The sequence below is a fragment of the Gastrolobium bilobum genome, unplaced genomic scaffold (genome assembly GCF_033153095.1).
Source record: "Gastrolobium bilobum isolate Gb01-03AN ecotype WA unplaced genomic scaffold, APGP_CSIRO_Gbil_v1 utg8372, whole genome shotgun sequence".
Classification (NCBI taxonomy): Eukaryota; Viridiplantae; Streptophyta; class Magnoliopsida; order Fabales; family Fabaceae; genus Gastrolobium; species Gastrolobium bilobum.
Window position 1 is genome coordinate 39,978 of NW_026897597.1, and position 19,379 is coordinate 59,356.

The 19,379-nt window shown below is 33.2% G+C and overlaps 2 protein-coding genes across 2 annotated transcripts; one reads left to right on the top strand and one right to left on the bottom strand.

The window, feature by feature from the left end:
* Positions 1 to 716: 716 nt before the first annotated feature.
* On the top strand, positions 717 to 8,835 carry LOC133308425 (vacuolar-sorting protein BRO1). The gene is made up of 8 exons (XM_061509038.1): positions 717 to 1,465; positions 1,781 to 2,731; positions 2,818 to 2,907; positions 3,473 to 3,541; positions 6,814 to 6,954; positions 7,396 to 7,444; positions 7,749 to 7,852; positions 8,054 to 8,835. The coding sequence occupies exons 1-8, from the start codon at positions 782 to 784 to the stop codon at positions 8,570 to 8,572; spliced, it is 2,607 nt and encodes an 868-aa protein (XP_061365022.1). The 5' UTR covers positions 717 to 781; the 3' UTR covers positions 8,573 to 8,835.
* A 1,474-nt stretch (positions 8,836 to 10,309) lies between these two features.
* LOC133308414 (loganic acid O-methyltransferase-like) lies at positions 10,310 to 16,569 on the bottom strand. The gene is made up of 4 exons (XM_061509026.1): positions 16,477 to 16,569; positions 11,753 to 11,884; positions 10,901 to 11,560; positions 10,310 to 10,669 (listed from the first exon to the last, which is right to left on the bottom strand). Exons 1-4 carry the CDS (start codon positions 16,567 to 16,569, stop codon positions 10,310 to 10,312), a joined length of 1,245 nt encoding a protein of 414 aa, XP_061365010.1.
* Between the last annotated feature and the right edge of the window lie 2,810 nt (positions 16,570 to 19,379).

Sequence of the window (19,379 nt, forward strand, 5' to 3'; positions counted from 1 at the left end):
CAGGGTTAGGGTTCGGGTTAGGGTAAGCGTATGACATACAAATTGATAAAATAATCCGGACAGAATCAAATGATATAAACGAAAATACAATGAATCAGAACAGAAATCATAACATAATTGAAAAAACTGAAAAAAAAATGCACCTTTGATCGATTTCAATCGGTAGAAGGCAGAGAGGTTGCAAGGTCCGCGAATGATGATCAGAAACAAGACGAATTGGTGCAAGATTATGCCTGAAATCGCTCAAGAAGACACTCCTCCAGCAGCTCTACTCGGGTACCCCTTTTGTGGGTTTTCGAAATGGGGCTGCTGGGGTATTTTAAAACCCTACCGTCGATGTTTACCCGGGTACACTGCTCCATACCCGGGTAAATAATTCAACCATTTTCCCAGATTCAAGAACTCTACCCGGGTACACCCCTACATACTCGGGTAGATAAAAAGTTTCAAAAATTACCCGGGTAGGTAATAGTGTACCCGGGTAGGCTTCGTGGTCAACGGTCAAACATGAGCAGATTGGTGTTATATTTGTTGGGGAGGGTAAATTTTCAAAATAATTTTGAATAAAGAGCAATTTGGTAATTAGTTATTAATTAAGGGTCATAAGCGTCAAAAACCCTCGTTGGCGGCATTGTTGTCATTTGGTACTAACGAAATTAAAAAGCGCGTTCATAATTTCACCGTAACTTAGTCACTAAGCAGCATAGCAAATCAAAGAGAGAAACAGAACCGTTGAAGTTATCGTCTGGTCTGCTCCAGGGTCATTTTGTAATCTTCTATCATGGCCGGGTCGCCGTCGCCTTCCGCCGCGGCCACCACCAACATCATGCTGGCTATCTTCGAGAAGAAGACTAACCCGGTGGATCTGTTTCGCCCTCTCCGCAACTACGTGGTCTTCCACTACTCTGAGGGAGATGCCAGGAACGTCGAAGAGGATCTCGAAATCCTCAAGCAACAACGCTCCGACATAGAGAAGCACTCCGATCCATCCCTCCCTTCTCGGCGCGACCTCTTCCAAAAATACTACAAAACCCTATGCCTTGTGGAGACTCGCTTCCCAATCTCACCTGACCCCGATCATGTCAACAACGTCACCTTCGTCTGGTTCGATGCCTTCAAGCCAAAGCAAAAGGCCTCTCAGCAGAACATTCATCTCGAGAAGGCTTCCGTGCTCTTCAATTTGGGCGCCGTTTACAGCCAGATTGGATTGTCCTATGACCGCAACACCGTCGATGGCCGCCGTCAGGCCTCTCACGCTTTCATAGCCGCTGCAGGGGCGTTTGCTTTCCTGAGGGATAATGCGTCCGTGAAGGCCTCGATTGGGAGTTCCATCACCATTGATCTATCGGTGGAGTGCGCCGGCATGTTGGAGAAGCTGATGCTGGCTCAGGCTCAGGAGTGCGTGTTTGAGAACACCATTGCTAAAGGGAGTACCCCCGGTGTTTGTGCCAAGATCTCTCGGCAGGTCCGCGAGTTTAATTTTCTAATTGGTCATCCTGCTAATGATTTCCATATGATGTTGTAGGGAAAAATTACATATTGTGTTTTGAAGATTGTTGAAGATAACTTATTCATTCTATCTTTTATGAAATTTTCAGAGTTCTGGGAAAATACTAATTTGTTTTATTAACTTTAATAATGAATTGTGAATATGACTCGTTATTTTATTTTATTCAAACGCTGGTAATTGTTTTACTACTTTTATCACTGATTTGTTCTTCTTCTTCTTACATGCATTTTGTTTTTGGCCTAAGAACTAACTTCACTCGAGATTCTATAGGTTGGGCTGTATTATGAGGAAGCTTCAGCTGCACTGAATGTTGCGCCTTTAAGCCAGCATTTTGATAAATCCTGGATAGTTCATGTGCAGTTAAAGGCAGCTCTATTCTATGCAGAAGCTTGTTATAGGTATGGATTAGAGCTACATGAAAAAGAAGATATAGCGGAAGAGATTGCACGACTGAGGAGTGCTGTGAATGTCCTTACTGATGCTAAGAAAAACTCAAAAGGTGCTGCAGCACAAATTTTAGATGCAATTAACAAGTTAGAGGCCAATATTAACCGCAACCTGGAGAGGGCTGTCAAGGAGAATGATAGAGTTTACCTCATGAGAGTTCCTTCTCCTAGTTCCTTACCACCTCTTCCGGCATTTTCTATGGTGAAGCCAATGGCGATGAATGATTTGCTAGATGCAAGTAAAGAGAAGATGTTTGTAGGTCTTGTTCCGGACAGCAGTACCAAGGCCCTCTCTAGGTACACTGACATGGTAGACAATATTATAAGAACACAGGCTGAAAAGTTACAGCAAGCCAGTGAGCTAACCCGAGTTAGGCTTAAGGAAATGGAATTGCCAGATTCTATTCTTGCTTTGGAAGGAAATTTTACTCTACCAACAAATCTCAAAGAAGATGTGGAGGCTGTGCAGATTAGTGGAGGCCCTGCTGGCTTGGAAGCAGAGTTGCAGCAACTTAAGGACCTAAGGAGGGTGAATCAAGAATTGCTGGTCCAGACCGAGGAGTTGTTGCAGAAGGAAGCAAGAGAAGATTCTCAATTTAGAAGTCAATTTGGCACAAAATGGTCTAGGCCTCAGTCAAGCACTTTGACAAAGAACTTGCAGGATAGGCTAAACAGGTTTGCAGGTAACTTGAAACAAGCTGCGGAAAGTGATGTTAGGATTGAGCGTTCAGTAAGAGAACATTCAGCTCTCATGTCAATCCTTGATGCCCGTCCGGTAAATTGTTGTTGTATTTGTTATGACTTACTTGGTGTGGTCAGAATACATTGCTAAGTCGTTGAATCTCCTGTGTCTTTTCTCAGATTGAATCTGCACTTCCAACCTTGGCAAGGCCAATTATGTCTCTTGATCAAAATGAAGATGCTATTGTGGGGTCCCTCAAACAGAGCTTGGTATGTTGTTGTTTTTGGTCTTGTTATTGTTATATTATGATTTCCGAGGAATAAAATCTATAACCATTTCTTGAGTCCATAATTTATATAGCTGTTGTCTATTGATATAAGATGCCGTTTAATTTCTCCATATATATATAGATATGGTGAAAGATAATTCTATTTTGGTATGTCTTGACGTATAATGTTTCAAAGCTAGTTGCGGTGAAGATCTGATTAAGTTGTCAAAATGTGTTTTTGTGGTTAGAATCATCATACTTTCAGCGCAAGTATTTGAAACATGTTATGGCTGGAATTTGGTGGTTTTTGCATCGACAAATATTTGATGTATTTTGTTGACATATTATGCAAAAACATATTTGGGCGGGCTTGTGGTTTTCTTCTTCACTACACTCTTAATTGAATGATCTTATCAATGCTACAAAATTCATGGTCAAAGTTGAGAGGTGAAATTGAATGGATACATCTTTTAATTGTTTGACAGGACTGTAATGTTAAAACTGATTACATTTTTTCATTTTCCTTATTTATGATCTTTATTGATTTTTTGTGCTCACTAATGCAGAGGCAACTAGAGACTCTAGGAGCTCAAAGGGCTGGTCTTGAGGACATGCTCAAAGAGATGAAAAGAAAGGTACACGGGGTAAAGCATTGTTTTTAATCCAGTATGTGTTTTTTTAGGGTAAATAGGGATTACACATGTGCAACACCCAGAAGAGTACTAAACTATTCTATCCACTGACCCCTGTGGGGGATTTTAGTCCATTATGTTTATAATTTTCTTCCATTTTTATCACAAGGAATTAAGAAAATAAGAAACAACAGAGAAATTGCTATTTCCAAGCACTGGTGCAACAAGAATCCAGTGAAGTTACAGTAGTCATAGAGGCTAAGCAGCCTTTACAAGAAACTACAGGTTGCAGGAAAATTGAAGAACTAAGGGTGTGTTTGGTATAGGAGAAATTTTTTGGTGACCGGGAATCATGATTAATGGGAATTCAGTAGAAATTGAGTTTACTTGGAATCTTACGAAAGAGGTGTTTGGTTCGCCAAAATATTACCGGGAATATTGGATAAAAATTACTGATTTCATATTTGGTTTAGAACGAAATATGACTTGGAATATGAGGTTATTTTACAAAAATAACCTCAAACTATTTTTACTTTTGTAATTGATAGATTGGGTCTAGATTTTTATGTGTATTAGGGTATTTTTGTCTCAAAATTTATTGTTGTGCTTTCCCTTTTGCTTGGTATTCTGATTGGTATTCCGAATTACCATATTATTTTTGGTAATCTGAATAGTGACTTTTCTTTATAAATCAAATTACCGGTAATCCTTGGATATTCGGGAATCGTAATTTATTCCTTCTACCAAACGTGGTAATTACATTTACCAAAGAAGGATTACCGGTAATCCTCTTCAAAAACTTGAAACAAACACCCCCTAAAAGGAAAATTGAAGAACTAAAAGGAAAATTAATGAACTGAAATGAAAAGATAACACAGAGCAATTGGAGAGGCTATTGGTCTCTCCCAAGTTCCAATCCCAAGCCCAAAGATTCCGGATGATCAGACCCTTCCATGCTGTCTCTACTTATCCTCCATTCTTCCCTCCATATTCCAATCGCCTAACTGAATTCTGTTGAGCCTCCTATTGGGAATATTCTCTGCCAACAGACTACATGCTGACTCAGCATCATTTTCCAGCCCCTTATATTTATTACGTGAATAAACCTTGAGTGAGCCCGTAATACATCCTCCCAACCTGTTACTTGGCTTAACTGTAACAGTTTTCTTTAGGGTAAATAGGGATTCCTCTGGGGATTTTAGTCCAGATGTTCATAATTTTCTTCCATTTTTATCGTAACGTAATGCATTGCTCTGCACCTTCAAAGCACGGATACGCGAATTTTTTTAAAATTTGCGTGTCGGACACGTGTCCGACACGCTCGGACACGCGGTCAACATTTGGGGACACGCGGTCAACTCTTTGACACGTTCCGACACGCAGTCGACGTTTGGGGACACGCGGTCAACATTTGGGGACACGCTCGGACACGTTTTTTTTGTTTTTAATTTTTTTTAAATCTTAATTTTATTTTGTTAACTAAATATAAAAGAAATAATTTATAAATTAATTTTTTTCTGTTATGAAATTTGTAATTAAAAATTAACAAAGTACGAAAAGTTATTTATATTTATATTTATCTTATGAAATTTAAATATTTGATTGGTTATATGATTTATTATAGACTCTTATATGTATTAAATATAAATTATATTATATATATTAAAATTTTTATTTAATATCAAAACGTGTCCCAACGTGTCGAAATATGACATTTTTTAGAATTAACGTGTCGGCACATTTTTTCTTTGTGTGACGGTAAAAAAAAACATGCGTGTTGTGTGTTGTGTCGTGTCCGTGTCCGTGCATCATAACTTATATCTGAAACCTGTGCTATGTGAGGCTGAGGAGAGTTATTATTATCAATGGTTGCCTTGTTACTTTCATTATGGTTAGTTGTAACCCATCTTTTAAAATTTAAAACTTGCAATGGTTAGGTATATTTCTGACTGTGCTTTTACTTTTATCAATATATTTCGTTCATTCATTGGTGAACTTATGCAGTATAACCTCGTTATTCTTGGATTAAAGCTGCAAAAAATATTAAATTTTAAAATACAAGCAAAAGGAATAGAAAATTTCAGACTGTAAATGCATGTGGAGAGGTACTTAATATTAAGCCCGACTTTACATTTATGTGGAGTTTAGTTCTTTCTGGGCAGAAGCATTATTTTCTTTGTGGATTGTTTTTGTGATGATATTGAGGATTACATAGCTACATGGGATTGACTGGTAATTAATATTCAAAATTGATTTCTTTTACTTTGTGAACAGAACGGGAATTGTGTTCATATATCTTTAGTACAGAAGGCTAATATATAATTAAAGCATATAATGGTTGTGAATGTTAGAGAACTTAAGGGTGTGTTTGGTTTGGGTAAATGGAAACAAAACAAAAACAAGATGGTATTTTTGTAAGTATTAGTTGAAACAGAAAATGGAAACAGAAAACATGTCCATAAACCACATGCACTCTAATATTTTAATAACTTTTGAGCTTATGCCTCCCAAGCTATGTTGCATGGTACAGGTACAGGTACAAGCTTTTGATATGATATGATTCCATACCTAAATATGATAATTTAAAAAATAAAAATAAAAATTAAGATGTGGGTTATGTTATTAAATAAAATATTTATATTTATATATGTAAAAATAAAATAAAATTCATCCACCTAGGACCACTTCCAATTTAAGTCCCTGGTTGTCTGTCCTCTCCCGAGCACCTTTCTCACTCTGCTATTTTTCAGTGTGAGATATGTATATGATACTGATACTCAACTACATTACCAATTTTGGCATATACTTGAATCATAGGTCCGAAGGGTAGAGGACTAAAGACTATTTTCACACCATATATTGTTACCTACAGGATTCATCATTCATAAATTCCTTCTTTCTTCTTATATTAAGTAATTAAAACCTCAAGTTTTTATATCAGATGATTAAAGTGAGGCTCCCCTATACTGTGTGTTATAGGTGTTCTATCATTTGAATACAAGATTCTCTTCAAGTAATGTAAAAAAATGTTGTACTGTAATTAAGAATGAGAAAAAAAAGCCCATGCCAGTTTTCTATGTGTAATTTGCATTTCTGTTAACTTGTTGTGCAAGTCTGCAAGATGAATTAGTGGTTTGGATTTTGTTTTCTTCATTTTAAGGTTTCTAATGCTGTGGATGCAAAGAATTGATGGGAATTTGTTTCGTTGTATTACCATTCATGAAACTATTAAACACACAAGTTATCTTGGCTTATATTTCTATAAACATCTTCAGGATGATATATTACCCAAATTGATGACGTCCACCGGTTCTTATGAGGATCTTTTCAAGAAGGAGATAGCAAAATATGACCATATTTGTGAAGAAATAGCTCAAAATATTGAGGCACAAGAGCAATTGTTGCTGCAGATCCAGGTATCTATTTTTGGGCACCCGTCTAAGAAGAGAAACATGTCCCAACTATCTAGTAGATTTGTTTTTCATTTTTTGGACTACCTTTTCCCACACAGTGGTTATTCTCGTGGGACTATTCTCTTGAGATTCTTGATTTAGAATGCGACCCTAGCTGACTACCACTAATCAATGCCAAACTGCCAAAGTAACTACTAGCAGCAAATGCAAACTACCTATGATTATATTTCATGCTTCTTGAACTAATGCTCACGCCTGTGAAGGCAAAAGTGACTGATTATATGTCTAACAAATTAATCACTATAGAAGCAAGCATGGGGGACATCCCTTTGTTGTTGTATTGCGGGTTGCAGTCTTTCTTTCTTGGTGATGGCTTCTGATAGTTGGTAGATGATGAGAAACTTCAAGAATGTGATTTTGATAATTGTTTGACATTGTTTGCAGGCTCAAAATGATGATTTCTCTGTTATCTTCAATCTTGAAGAATACAAAGGTAGTTCTTGTTCGTTTAGTTGTTTTCCTCATGATTGAATCTGGTTTTTATACTTTATCATTATTTTGACAAGGTTAAGTTTGTTTTCAGATTATGTTTAATAATGTACATAAAATTTCAAGATTAATCAGCAAAAGAAAGTTTTCTCAATTGTTACATTAATTAAGATAAATTTTCAGTTCTTAATTTTCTGTGGCAGTTTTTGGTATGACTCGTTCATTTTATACAAAATGCTCCGCTTTTTTAGTACACACACTTCTGTGTGATAGTTGATCTTTTGATGGTTTCCTTGTTATTATTCCAGCTTCACGTGAAAAATCCTACAAGCAGATTGAAGCTGCCATAGCAAAGTTTCGAGAAATAAAGGACAACATCAATGAAGGGTTAAAATTCTATGTTACTCTGCAGGTAATAACTTATAAACTAGGGCTGGTTTGAATTCTCTTCCGTTAAAACTTACCCGATTTATTAATTATTTTTCCCCAAAGCTTAGCACATTATCATCATTGTTACTTTCTATCATTCCCAGTATTATTTGAATGTGTTTTGAAGATAGTGTTAAAAGCAAATATTTGTTGTGTAGTAATATGCAATTTCGTTGTTCAATAGGATGCAATCACAAATGTAAAGCAGCAGAGCAATGACTTTGTAATGACAAGGAACATCCAGTGCAGGGAAATGATTGAAGATGTTCAGAGACAAGTGGCCGGTCTGAGTTTCCAGGATAACAAAAACACAGGTGCTTTTAACAACAACTACCCTTCAGTGGGAAACCAAAATCAACGATCCAGTACATTAACAGATTCTCGTCCCCAAGCACCTTATTATCAGCCAGCTGAGCAGCCACCAGTCCCTGCCTATGGTCATCCCCCTCCCCCGTATGGTCCTGCACATCAGCCTCCACCACCATACCACATTCCACCAACATCAGCTTCTCCATACCCACCTCCTCCGGTCCATCAGCAGCCACCTGCAAGCCATGAGTATGGCCAACCTGCATATCCTGGATGGCGTGGTTCATACTACAATGCACACGCACAACAACCTGCCTCTGTTCCTCGGCCTCCTTATACCATTCCATCTCCTTATCCTCCGCCTCACCAAAGTGGCTACTATAAGCAGCAATAGTGTTCATCCAATCATCCTGCATATCCAGTCATTCTTTCTGATGTCACTATCCCTTAAATAAATGAGATACAGCTAGATCTAGCCCTTTATCTTAAAGCCTTCGCATAGCGTGAATCTTCTGTTTTTTGGGGTTGTTTTATTTGTATTCTGTTGGTTTGCATTATCATTGGATTGTGAATAGTTTAGCTTAAAAACGTTGTATGTATAAATGCTCAGTCTTTGAGAGGAAATAGAAACTTGCATTATAAAGTTTTTACATTATGCTTATCGATATGCGGGTGAAGGTGTGGGTCTTCCGCGAAGGTGAAAGATTGGAGCAAAGTGAAGATATACGGGTTTAGTGTTATAGATCCTGTCGTGCTATAAGAGATAACTAGTGTAGAGTCCATCATTTTTAAAAGGGTTAAGTTACTCTTATGCAGCATAAGATAGAAAATTTTTCCTACTGACCCTTCGATATCCGTGCTTGCTTTTTCCTTTTTTCTTTTTTCTTTTAAATCAATGGGGTCCACATATATTGAGTCTATGACATAAGATACCTATCACCTACAACATAAGAATAATAATTCCCTTTTTAAAATAAAAGAAAAGAATATGCACCACAAAGAAAAACATTTCTTGTTGCATGAGAAGTGTTTTCTCTTGTTGTGATTGCGAAGTTTTTTTTTTTTTTAATAAGTGTGAGGTGTACCATTAATTGAGTTACAATTACAACATAAGAATTGAATTCTTATGTAACATGAGAAAATCAAAGCTCACATAAGACAATTATGTTCTCCTATTAATGACTTATGGTATAAGTCAGTTGCATCTTGAATTTTTTTTTTTTCCTGTACTATTTTGTAGATTTCACTTATACCACGAGTTACTAATAGGAGAAAAAATTTCTTCGTTAAAAGAAAAAAATGATTACCCTTAAATATATAGAGAGGGTATTCTAACTATCAAAATTTTTTACTACTAGCTTACTACCCATCACATCACCATTAGATCAAAAAGAGAGAATGTTAAAAAGTTTTTGAAGAGAGAGAAAATGCTAATCTAATGGTGATTAGATAAGTAGTAAGTTGGTAGTGAAAAATTTTGGTAGTGAGAATATCTCTCCTCAAATATATATAGTCAAACACGTGATTGATTGCTCGATCTGAGTGTATCCTCAAACAATTATTATAATGCATCAATCGATGCCATGTGATGTAATCCCTGATGAATCCAATGGGAAATTGTTATGTAGCATAGAAAGCAAGTGGAATTGGAAATGTTGTACTTTAAGGCCCCATGCAAAACTTTGGGCAATTTCCATAGGATAGACGTCCTAACAAACATGATGCAGTGTGAAAAACCAGAAGCTTAAATATAAAAGCATACTGCAACAATCTTGTTTACATTTCCCATTGCCATATAATATATTACCATCACTTATTTACACATTAGTGGTGTAAAAGAATGGTATAAATGTATCATTTTCATTGGACAACTAATTAGCAACTAAGAAAAATCTTAATTACAAGGTTAACTCCCAGCAATAATAAAATACTACTTAAACTTTATTGAAACACTAATATAGAGGAACTAATTCTGCAGAGGCGCGGTAAAAATTAAAGGAACAACATATTACAGTTCTCTCAAGACATATCAAGAGTGTTCTTCCACTTATTAAATTCTAAAACTGAAATAAAAGTTCATTGGTTGATGAATAACACATTATTGCTGAAGAGAAGCCAGAACGTGTAGGCCCTAGGCCGTACCTATCAATGCTTTTGACTTGCGCTTGAGAAGAGCATACAACATGACTATTTTTAGCTTCTTTGAATTCATGATATCTGGAAATTCCTTAACTTTCTCAGTGTAGCGATCAAAAAGCTCATCCATATTTCCTCCACCAAAATGCTTCTCAATTAACTCTTCCAGCACTGCTCTGTACGTGGAAACAAAAACTTGTGCACTCGGGATTGCAAAAATATCTTTGATATCTAATGTTTCCATCCACTCCATACTGAAACTACCATTTGTTTCTAGAATTGCCTTCACATTCTTAACAGGTGAGTAAAAGAAAGGCACATTGAAAGAGTCCACTTTTTCTTCACTAATCAGTCCCTGCATTAAAGCCAGCTATGAGGACTAGGTAGAATAATCCAAATTTCAGATTTGGTAAGCATTGAATATCTTTGTGGTTATACATGCTTATTCCAATGCAAAAGCCTATTTAATCCAAATTTCTTAATGGGGAACAAGAAATAAAATTCCATGGAAAATTAGAAAAAGTTATTCATTAAATGGTTTCATTCATAACCTATTTAAGACAGCAAAAGCCAATAGGTTTCTTACCCCTTTAGTCATGTCCACCAGGCAAGATCCCAGAAGTTCAAAAACTCTATTAGGGTCTACTTCTGAATCAAGAATCACGTCTGATGCTACAGGTATTTGAAGTATCATTAGTCCATTTTCCACAAGTTCTTGTTCTCTAGCATGGAGGAAATTTTCCAAGTCCATTTTATACTGGGTTGCATAGGCATCTGCAACCTCCTTGGGAGCATTTGTGCAATGAATCCTCCCTTTGTTCCATGCATTAGAAGTTCTGTCTGTAATTTCTTTGGGCACTGTAGAGAGCCAGTTTAGAGATGAAGAAGAATGGACCAAATGAAGTGTTTCCTTTGGAAATAAGCGTCCACGAAAAGAGCCAGGCACACCAGCTGCAAAATACTTCCTATTTGGTGGAAGATTTTTGAAGAGCGTGTTGAAGTCATTTGTGATTTGGTCATTAAAGAAAACTTGGAGTTCTGAACTTTGAGCAGCAAGACCATGTGATTGGAATTGGTGCTCTATTGCATCTATTATAATTTGCATTGCAAGAAATGTATTTGGTCCTGTAGAGCAACCCATGTCTGCTATACAAATTGAGCTTGTGTGTTCAGCATAGGCTCGGGGATCAAAGCATTTGGCTATCGCCTCCTGGATCAACTTTTTACGAACTTCAATCATATCTTTCTGCAAAAACCATTACATAGCTATAACTGTATACAATTTAGCAAATTGATGCATAGCCAAATGACAATAAAGCAGATGAGTGCATGCCATTTTGTCACCATCTTTATCCATGCTTAAAGTTATTGGTGAGAGAAGAATAAGATGAACATGAAGCAAGGTGTTATCAGCGTATATAATAGCCAATTAATATACTTGAAAGTTGGAGTTTTGAGCATAGCTGTGAGGACCCTCTCCTCCTTTCATGGCATATGATTCATTCCCCATCTCTATTTTAAAATGATGGCTGCTGGTGTTATCTACTTTCACATGCTTTCGTAAGTTTACCTGCAAAATAGAAATACTTTTAAGTTTAACAAGAACTTAAGAAATGGATTTCAAGTGTTAGATATCGAGATTTCTTTAGATATTCACAACTCAAAATTATTGTTATGTAATTTGTGTATTTAATGATTTAAATCAAGTTTAGTTGGTATACAGAACTTGGAAATGGATGATGATCCATCCATGTTTTGAAATGGTGGTTTTGTATATGAACCATACCTGCATTTTCTTGTTCTTTACATATAGCCTGTATCTAGAGCTTTGTCAATCGTAACACGATCTATATAGACACCCATACATGTGATTGATCTAGTTAGATGTAAAAACTATAACTTATTAACTCTTTTTTTTTTGGTAAACTAATTTATTAACAATTAAAGATTACTTACATGAGCTTTTCTCTCCCTACAATCATCGTGACCCAATATATATGAGATTAGTATTTCTCCTTTTGATGAATAAATAATTATGTTATTTAAGTCAAAACTACTGTACTTTATGATGGAAGAAACATAAATCATAATAGAAAAAAATGTGAGAATTTTTTAAATTTAAATATTAAAAAAAACTTTAACTAAAATAATTGTCTTTTAAAAGGATAAATATTTTTCCCATATACATGATAACATACTTATTTTTATGAACTTTTAAATTATATTAATCTAACCGTTAGATAAAAAGTTTTCAAGAAATTATTAAATTTATAAAATTTCATACAATTCAAAAACTAACTGATTGTTTATCATACAACTTTATTTTAACGTATAATATTTTTTTGGTAACAATATAATATGTTATTTAAATATAAGTAAATATATATTATTAAAATATATACTTATTAATATTCAAATTGTTTAAAATTTAGTATATATAGTCATTAAGATAATATCACATACTCAACAGTTGAATTAATTATTTATATATATATATATATATATGAAGAAAGGTAGTATAAATATAATTATTATCAATGTAATTTAAAAAATATTGGTTTAATTTAAAAATTTATAATTTTAAATATAATATATCGTTAAATTAAATTTGGCCCACCTAATATATGAGTCAAACTTGGGCTGTTTGTCTAACCGAAGTTTCAACTAGCCAAAATCAAGCAGAATAGGTTGAGTGAAAATTATTATCTCAAAAGGCTAGTCAGGGGACCCAGCAACATTTTTTTATTTTTTTATTATTAAGAATTTATAAAGATTAAATAATTATTAATACATTATTACGTATGATTTCCATTAATAATTAATTAGTTATTACTTATTAGTGTTGATTGAGAATCATTAATAAAATAATTAATAATCATATTAATATATTAATTAATATTTTAAATTAATTAGTATTTGAATTGAGAGAACTTGGACAAGTGAATATTTTATGATAAAGAGATGGGAAATATTTTTATATTTGCCGGCTCCTTTGTTAATGCGTCATTATGGAGTGGAGGGGCACAGGTTATATATTTAACTATTTAAGGAGGAATTAACTACTCTGATTAGTTATCTTAAATTACAAAACTGCACTTGAAGATTCCATTCGATCCAAAAGTGGATGGAGTGATCTTGTCTTTGATCCCATCAGCCCATAAAATCAGGAGAGTCTATACGACTATAACCAGTGATAAATCAACTCAACCAATATCAAATTGACAAAAATCGATAATTTATTAGCTCAACAAATTATACTTTCTGAGTCAAACAAAAACTTTATGTTAAGTTATAAAGATCTAAGTATAAATTAAAATTGTCTGGACAAGTCGGTCCTCAAATAGCACGAAAGCAAGTTACAAGTCGGAGTTCGAATTTAAGAGTTCCGCAATCAAAAAATGGGTCTGGAGTTACTAGGTTGACCAACACCAACACATAGCAGAAAATAAAATTGTGTAGAGGAGAGAGATAAAGAAAAATATACTCAAATTTTAATGTGAAAAATCTCCTTCAATATGCAGAAGTAAAAATTATGGGATATTAGTTCAGAAAATCTTTCACTCTGTCAAATAGAAAAATTACAAAAGTCAAGCTTTTCTAGTCTTTCACTAAAAGTACAATCAAACTTCACAAACAACGGCGATATTCAAGCTTTCCCAAAGAGATCTAACATTCAAACTTTTTTTTAGAGGTACTAGAATTCTCTAACAAAATCCAACCCATTACAAATTATTTCAAGGAGTTTATATAAGATGAAGAGATACTAGAACTTTTCACCTTCTTTCTGAATAGGTGGTTGGGCCCTTGAGCCCTGCACCATATTTAATAAGGTGCACTCCATCATCAGTGAAGGAACACCACCCAACAAAAAGGAATATTGTTTCTCATTTTATGAGATAATTTATATCATGCAATACAAAAAAGAAAAAAGAAAAACTTACTTATTTTCTTTTTTTCTCATCTTTTTAATGAATTTTATCTATTTTTTATTTTTATGTGTGTTGCATGAGATAAATGATATTATTGTATAACAAACAATATCTCTATAAATAAAACATAGTTAACTTGTTGTCCGTTGACTTTTAAAACATGTCGTCTACTTGATATTTTAGTTATTATTTTATGTAAAGTTTGCAAATATAATCCCTTTCTAACTTTTATGTATATTCTACGCTTGGATATTTCACTCATTGTGAAACGGACAGACTTTCATGTATTAAGTAACATAATGATTATTCTTTATTTTTATTTTTTTATTCATTATAAATGAAAGAAAAATAAAAAAGTGTGTATTAACTACGTAGCAGTACTGTATAATTTTTTTAGATATATATTGTAAAATATTTTTTACTTTTATGAAATGAATATAAATGTTAATTTAGTCATACATAATATTTAAATTTTTATATTTTATTTAAATATCAAAATAATTCAACCTCAATCCGGTCATTAATCATGCTATATATTGGAGCCAAGTGGAGAGCCAAGTTGATGCGCATAGAATTCAAGTCAAACTAAATTTGATTTAGAGCTTTTTGATATTTTTTTAAGCTAAAAACCACTCTTAAGTTAAAGTTAAAAAAAAAATAAACTTAAAAAATAAAGTTAAAAGCTTTTTGATTGATAATTGTATAAAGTTACTTTGGGGTTTTTAAATAATTTATTATTAGGGTAAATTATAAGTGTAAATGATAAATTCATAAATAAAAATTTAAAATAAGGGCATAATTGAAAAATAAATATGAGAATTCTAAAAAGTTGACATATATTTTTAAAAAAGCTCCTCTCGTGAATTTTTAGCTTTTAACTTTTTTCTTTAGTATAAAAAAACACTTTTCAAAATAAGAACATTTATAAAATTATGTTTGGCTTAGCTTATACTTATAAAGAAAAGACAAATTAAAAATAAGAGTTCACAAACAGTTACTTACTTAACTTGTTTGATCAATTTGCACAGCATCAAAATCCTTCCATTAGTTTAAGAATATTTTTGATTAAATAAAAATTATTTATAATAATTATGGGACTAATATTTCTCTTGTTATAAAAGAAAAAATTGTCTCTTACATATACATAAAAATGTGTGAGACTCATGTGAGAAAAAGAGAGATAAAAAAATGGACCCAATACACTATTATGTGTGTATAGAAAATAAAATTATCTCTTAGAAATATTAATTCTAATAATTATTATTTATAAAATGAAATGTAAAGATAAAAATATACAATGAAATTTTGTATACAAAAAAAGAGTTGTATAAAAAAATAAAAATACAATGAAATTTAAGATGTACAGGAAAAATCATGTCACATGATCCAGTGAAACTTGTTATAGACCAGTATAAGTTTCAATCGGTAAAAAAATTTGAAATCCACATTGCACAAGTCGTTTTGCCCCACTTTCTGCACCCTTTATTGTTGATTCAGCATTTTCCTTCCTCCATGTCCATGGAACCGAGGTCTTTTACTTTCCTATAGATAAATAAATAAATAATAATTTTTTATTTATTTAATTTGGGGCATGGCCACCCCTAGTCCCTCCCTGCCCTGTTTATATAAGATGTCATGTTTTTACGGTTTCAATTTTCTCTTACATCAGGAGATAATTATATTATATTACAATTTTACACACACATCCTTTGATGGGATCCACATCTAAAATAATAATATAATTGTTATATGAAAATTGAAGGGACACAAGAAAATAATTCTCCACTAGCTAACACGAGAGTTGTTTTTCCCTATTACTATAAGGTTTGTTTTTTCTGGAGACTGTAGATAAGTTATCTGCAGTAAATCTAATACGATATTGTTTTGGAACGGAAATCTCAGTATTTTTGTAATTTTAATTTATTTCAAAATTATTATAGTCTTTATAATTATAATTTTCTAATCTTTCAATCCCAAAACGACATCATTTTAGAAATAAATGCAGATAACTTATCTTCATTAACTAAATATTTTTCTGTTTACTATATCCATAAATTCAGCTCTTGTACAACATCTTTGACCAACAAAGCCATATACAAGTATATGCAGTTCATCATAATTAATGAAAGTATTTTTCCTTTTAAACTACCAACCAAATTAATGAAAATTGTTAAAGCTTTGTATGCTAATTAAATGAAATTAGAGAAAGTGTACGAGTAAGATATAGATATACCTGAGGGTTTGAATTTTGGGCATAACTGTGAGGGCCCTCTCCTCCCTTCATAGCGAATGAATCAGAAAATGCCTTAACAAATTCATTCTCCATCTTGCTGTAAAGGGGTGCTATATGTATCTGCATGCTTCAAACAATCTTTATCAGACCCAAAAGCAAGGAATAAAAAAATAAAATTCAAAGAGAAGACTGCTAACCCTTCAATGTCTAAGAAGTGTTTCGTCAAACAGGAGCAAGTATGAGTTTGAGGAATCTGAGTTTCTGGACGATGCAAGAAGCTAATGGCATACATATTAATAGGGACTTCATTTAGTGCCATGTTAAAAGACGTTACCTAAAAATCATGAAAAAAAATAAAATTAATAATAATAAATACATGACGTGCGCAGTGAAGCAATTACTTAGAATACATGACGTTATTTATATTTTTGTAAACAGGGTGGGGGTTATTTGGTGGGGGGTGGGGGGGAATGATAGTTAGCCCCAATATGCACTGCTTTTATTTTTTTAATTTTTACTATTACGGTAAAACACCTAGTGGACCTAACCTGTAATCTCTTACCCAAGAAAGATCCAAGTATAGTTGTTTATATCTGGCATAGCGTTCATTAAAAAAAAGGTTGAGATGGCAAGAAGCAAACTGATTTACCAAATTAGCCAAAAGAAAATTAAGTATATATATTTCTGTTACGGTTTTTTTATTTTTGCTATTTTATTAATTTATTTTAAATTATTGTTGTCAATAAAGGTTTATTATGTGACCCAATTATTAGGAATGTGGGAGAAGTGGATCAAATACAATCTTCACTATTAGTAGCAGAACAATTAATGTAGGGGTTATTGTTATTTTGTTAATGTTTTGATTGTCTATTTAAACTTTCCGAAAGGCACTTGTACAAGAGGTTTATTCAATAAATCCATAATTCTATTTGAGGTTACACTTTTTCAATAAAGTCAATTTTCTATTTTTTAATTTATTTATAGGCAACAGTATGGTATCAGAGCCAGACACAAATACTATGCATGGAGGAGAGAATGTAGAGGTGGCAAAACGGGTCGGCCCGCTTCGACCTGTCTCGCCCCGCTGCCATCCCGCCAAAAATGGGTTGGCTCACCCCGCATTTTTATATGGGTTGAAAATCCCAACCGATCCCGTTTTGTGATGGGTTGACGGGTCAACCCGCCTAAAAAATAAAAAAATATAAATTATAAATAAATTATATTTTCTTAATTTCCTAATATTACTTATTTTCATTTCACAATTTTCTTAATTTTTTTTCAATCTCAAACCTAAATGTATATTAATATTTACTCATATATTTTTTAGGAACTTATTTTTGTCTCCATATATGGATAACGTTTGTCATAAATAAAGTTTATCTTCTTTATATTTTTCTAGGAGAGTATTAAGATAAAAAAATTCATATCACAAAAGTTTAGTGACAAATGAAGTACTACCCAATAGTAAAAAACAAAACAAAACAGACCCGCAGGCCAACCCGCCCCGACCCACCACCAATCTATTTTGACCCACTACTAAGTGGGGTGGGTTGAGGTGGGTTGAAATGTACAACCCGCCCCATTTTGGCGGGTTGACCCGTCGGATTCAACCCATATTGTCACCTCTAGGAGAGAGTTGAAAAGATAGAATCTTTTATGAAAAGATTCCAAGAGATGTTGACCTAAATCACCCATCGATTGGATGTACCGGCAACTGCGACTCCTATGGCGTAGAAGACTAATCATTCATCTGGGAGTAATGTAAAAACCTCTCTTATCATGACAGGTTGGAAGTTCCAAAACAGATTAGTTGTTTTATCAGTGACTTAAAGAAATCCATTTGACTCATGTGCAGGCTAACAGGTCCAATACCCTCTCATCTGCTGTTGAGTTGACAAAACTATATGAGGCCCATTGATTAAAAAATTAACGACTAAAATTATGGTAAAATACAAATATGTGTATAACATGAAATTATTAAAATCAATTCTATTAATTCATTGTATACCATATAACTTTCTAATTTGACTATCGTTGACATAGTAAATATCTCAATAAATTCTTAAATTAAGAATTTAAGAATTTATTAATATATTTTATTTAAAAGTGTATTTTTAAATTCTTTAATAATTCAAATTAAGAATGAATATATTAATAAGTTACAAAATCAATTTTAATAAATTATATAAAATTTTGTCAAAAGAGTATTTTTATCTATTTATTTCATATCATAAAATCATATTATTTACCCCAAGTACGGAATAGTTTAGTACACCTTAAATACACAACGAGTTATGAATTCATCAAATTCATATAATTTCCTACCCTTAACAAGATTAATTATTTAATACACAATATATAAAGATAAGATAAAAAATTTCGGTTGATATTATTTTCTACTCTTATGGAGCCCTATTATCATATCATAAAATATTTTAAGATTTAATGCACTAAAATGCAAGACACTCATTGGGGGCAATGCATTAAGGACTTTGTGGGAAATAAAAGGAACTTTGTGCGAATATGACGTGGCAAGGTTGTTTGTGTTTTTTGAATACTTTTATTTAATACAACAAGGTTGTTAAGTATTCTGTTAGTCGAGTCAAGTTAATTAAGAGTCCCTAACTAACCGAGTCATAAATTGTAACGTCATTTTAATTAATAGCCTGCAGGGCATTAAGGACTTTGTGCGAAATAAAAGGGACTTTGTGTGAATATGATGTGGCAAGGTTGTTTGTGTTTTTTGAATACTTTTTTTTTAATACAACAAGGTTGTTAAGTATTCTGTTAGTCGAGTCAAGTTGTTAATTAAGAGTCCCTAACTAACCGAGTCATAAATTGTAATGTCATTTTAATTAATAGTCTGCATTAAGTGTAAACAATAGCAACATGAGCGCAAAAGT

What these genes read in the sequence shown, in the direction of transcription:
- LOC133308425 (XM_061509038.1), top strand. Translation starts at nt 782, where the DNA reads ATGGCCGGGTCGCCGTCGCCTTCCGCCGCGGCCACCACCAACATCATG. An exon ending in AATTGTTGCTGCAGATCCAG is followed by an intron (nt 6,955 to 7,395) that starts GTATCTATTTTT and finishes CATTGTTTGCAG; the next exon opens with GCTCAAAATGATGATTTCTC. An exon ending in CAATCTTGAAGAATACAAAG is followed by an intron (nt 7,445 to 7,748) that starts GTAGTTCTTGTT and finishes TTATTATTCCAG; the next exon opens with CTTCACGTGAAAAATCCTAC.
- LOC133308414 (XM_061509026.1), bottom strand. Translation starts at nt 16,569, where the DNA reads ATGGAGAATGAATTTGTTAAGGCATTTTCTGATTCATTCGCTATGAAG. An exon ending in CTCAAAACTCCAACTTTCAA is followed by an intron (nt 11,561 to 11,752) that starts GTATATTAATTG and finishes TGGTTTTTGCAG; the next exon opens with AAAGATATGATTGAAGTTCG. An exon ending in TGGTGGACATGACTAAAGGG is followed by an intron (nt 10,670 to 10,900) that starts GTAAGAAACCTA and finishes GCTTTAATGCAG; the next exon opens with GGACTGATTAGTGAAGAAAA.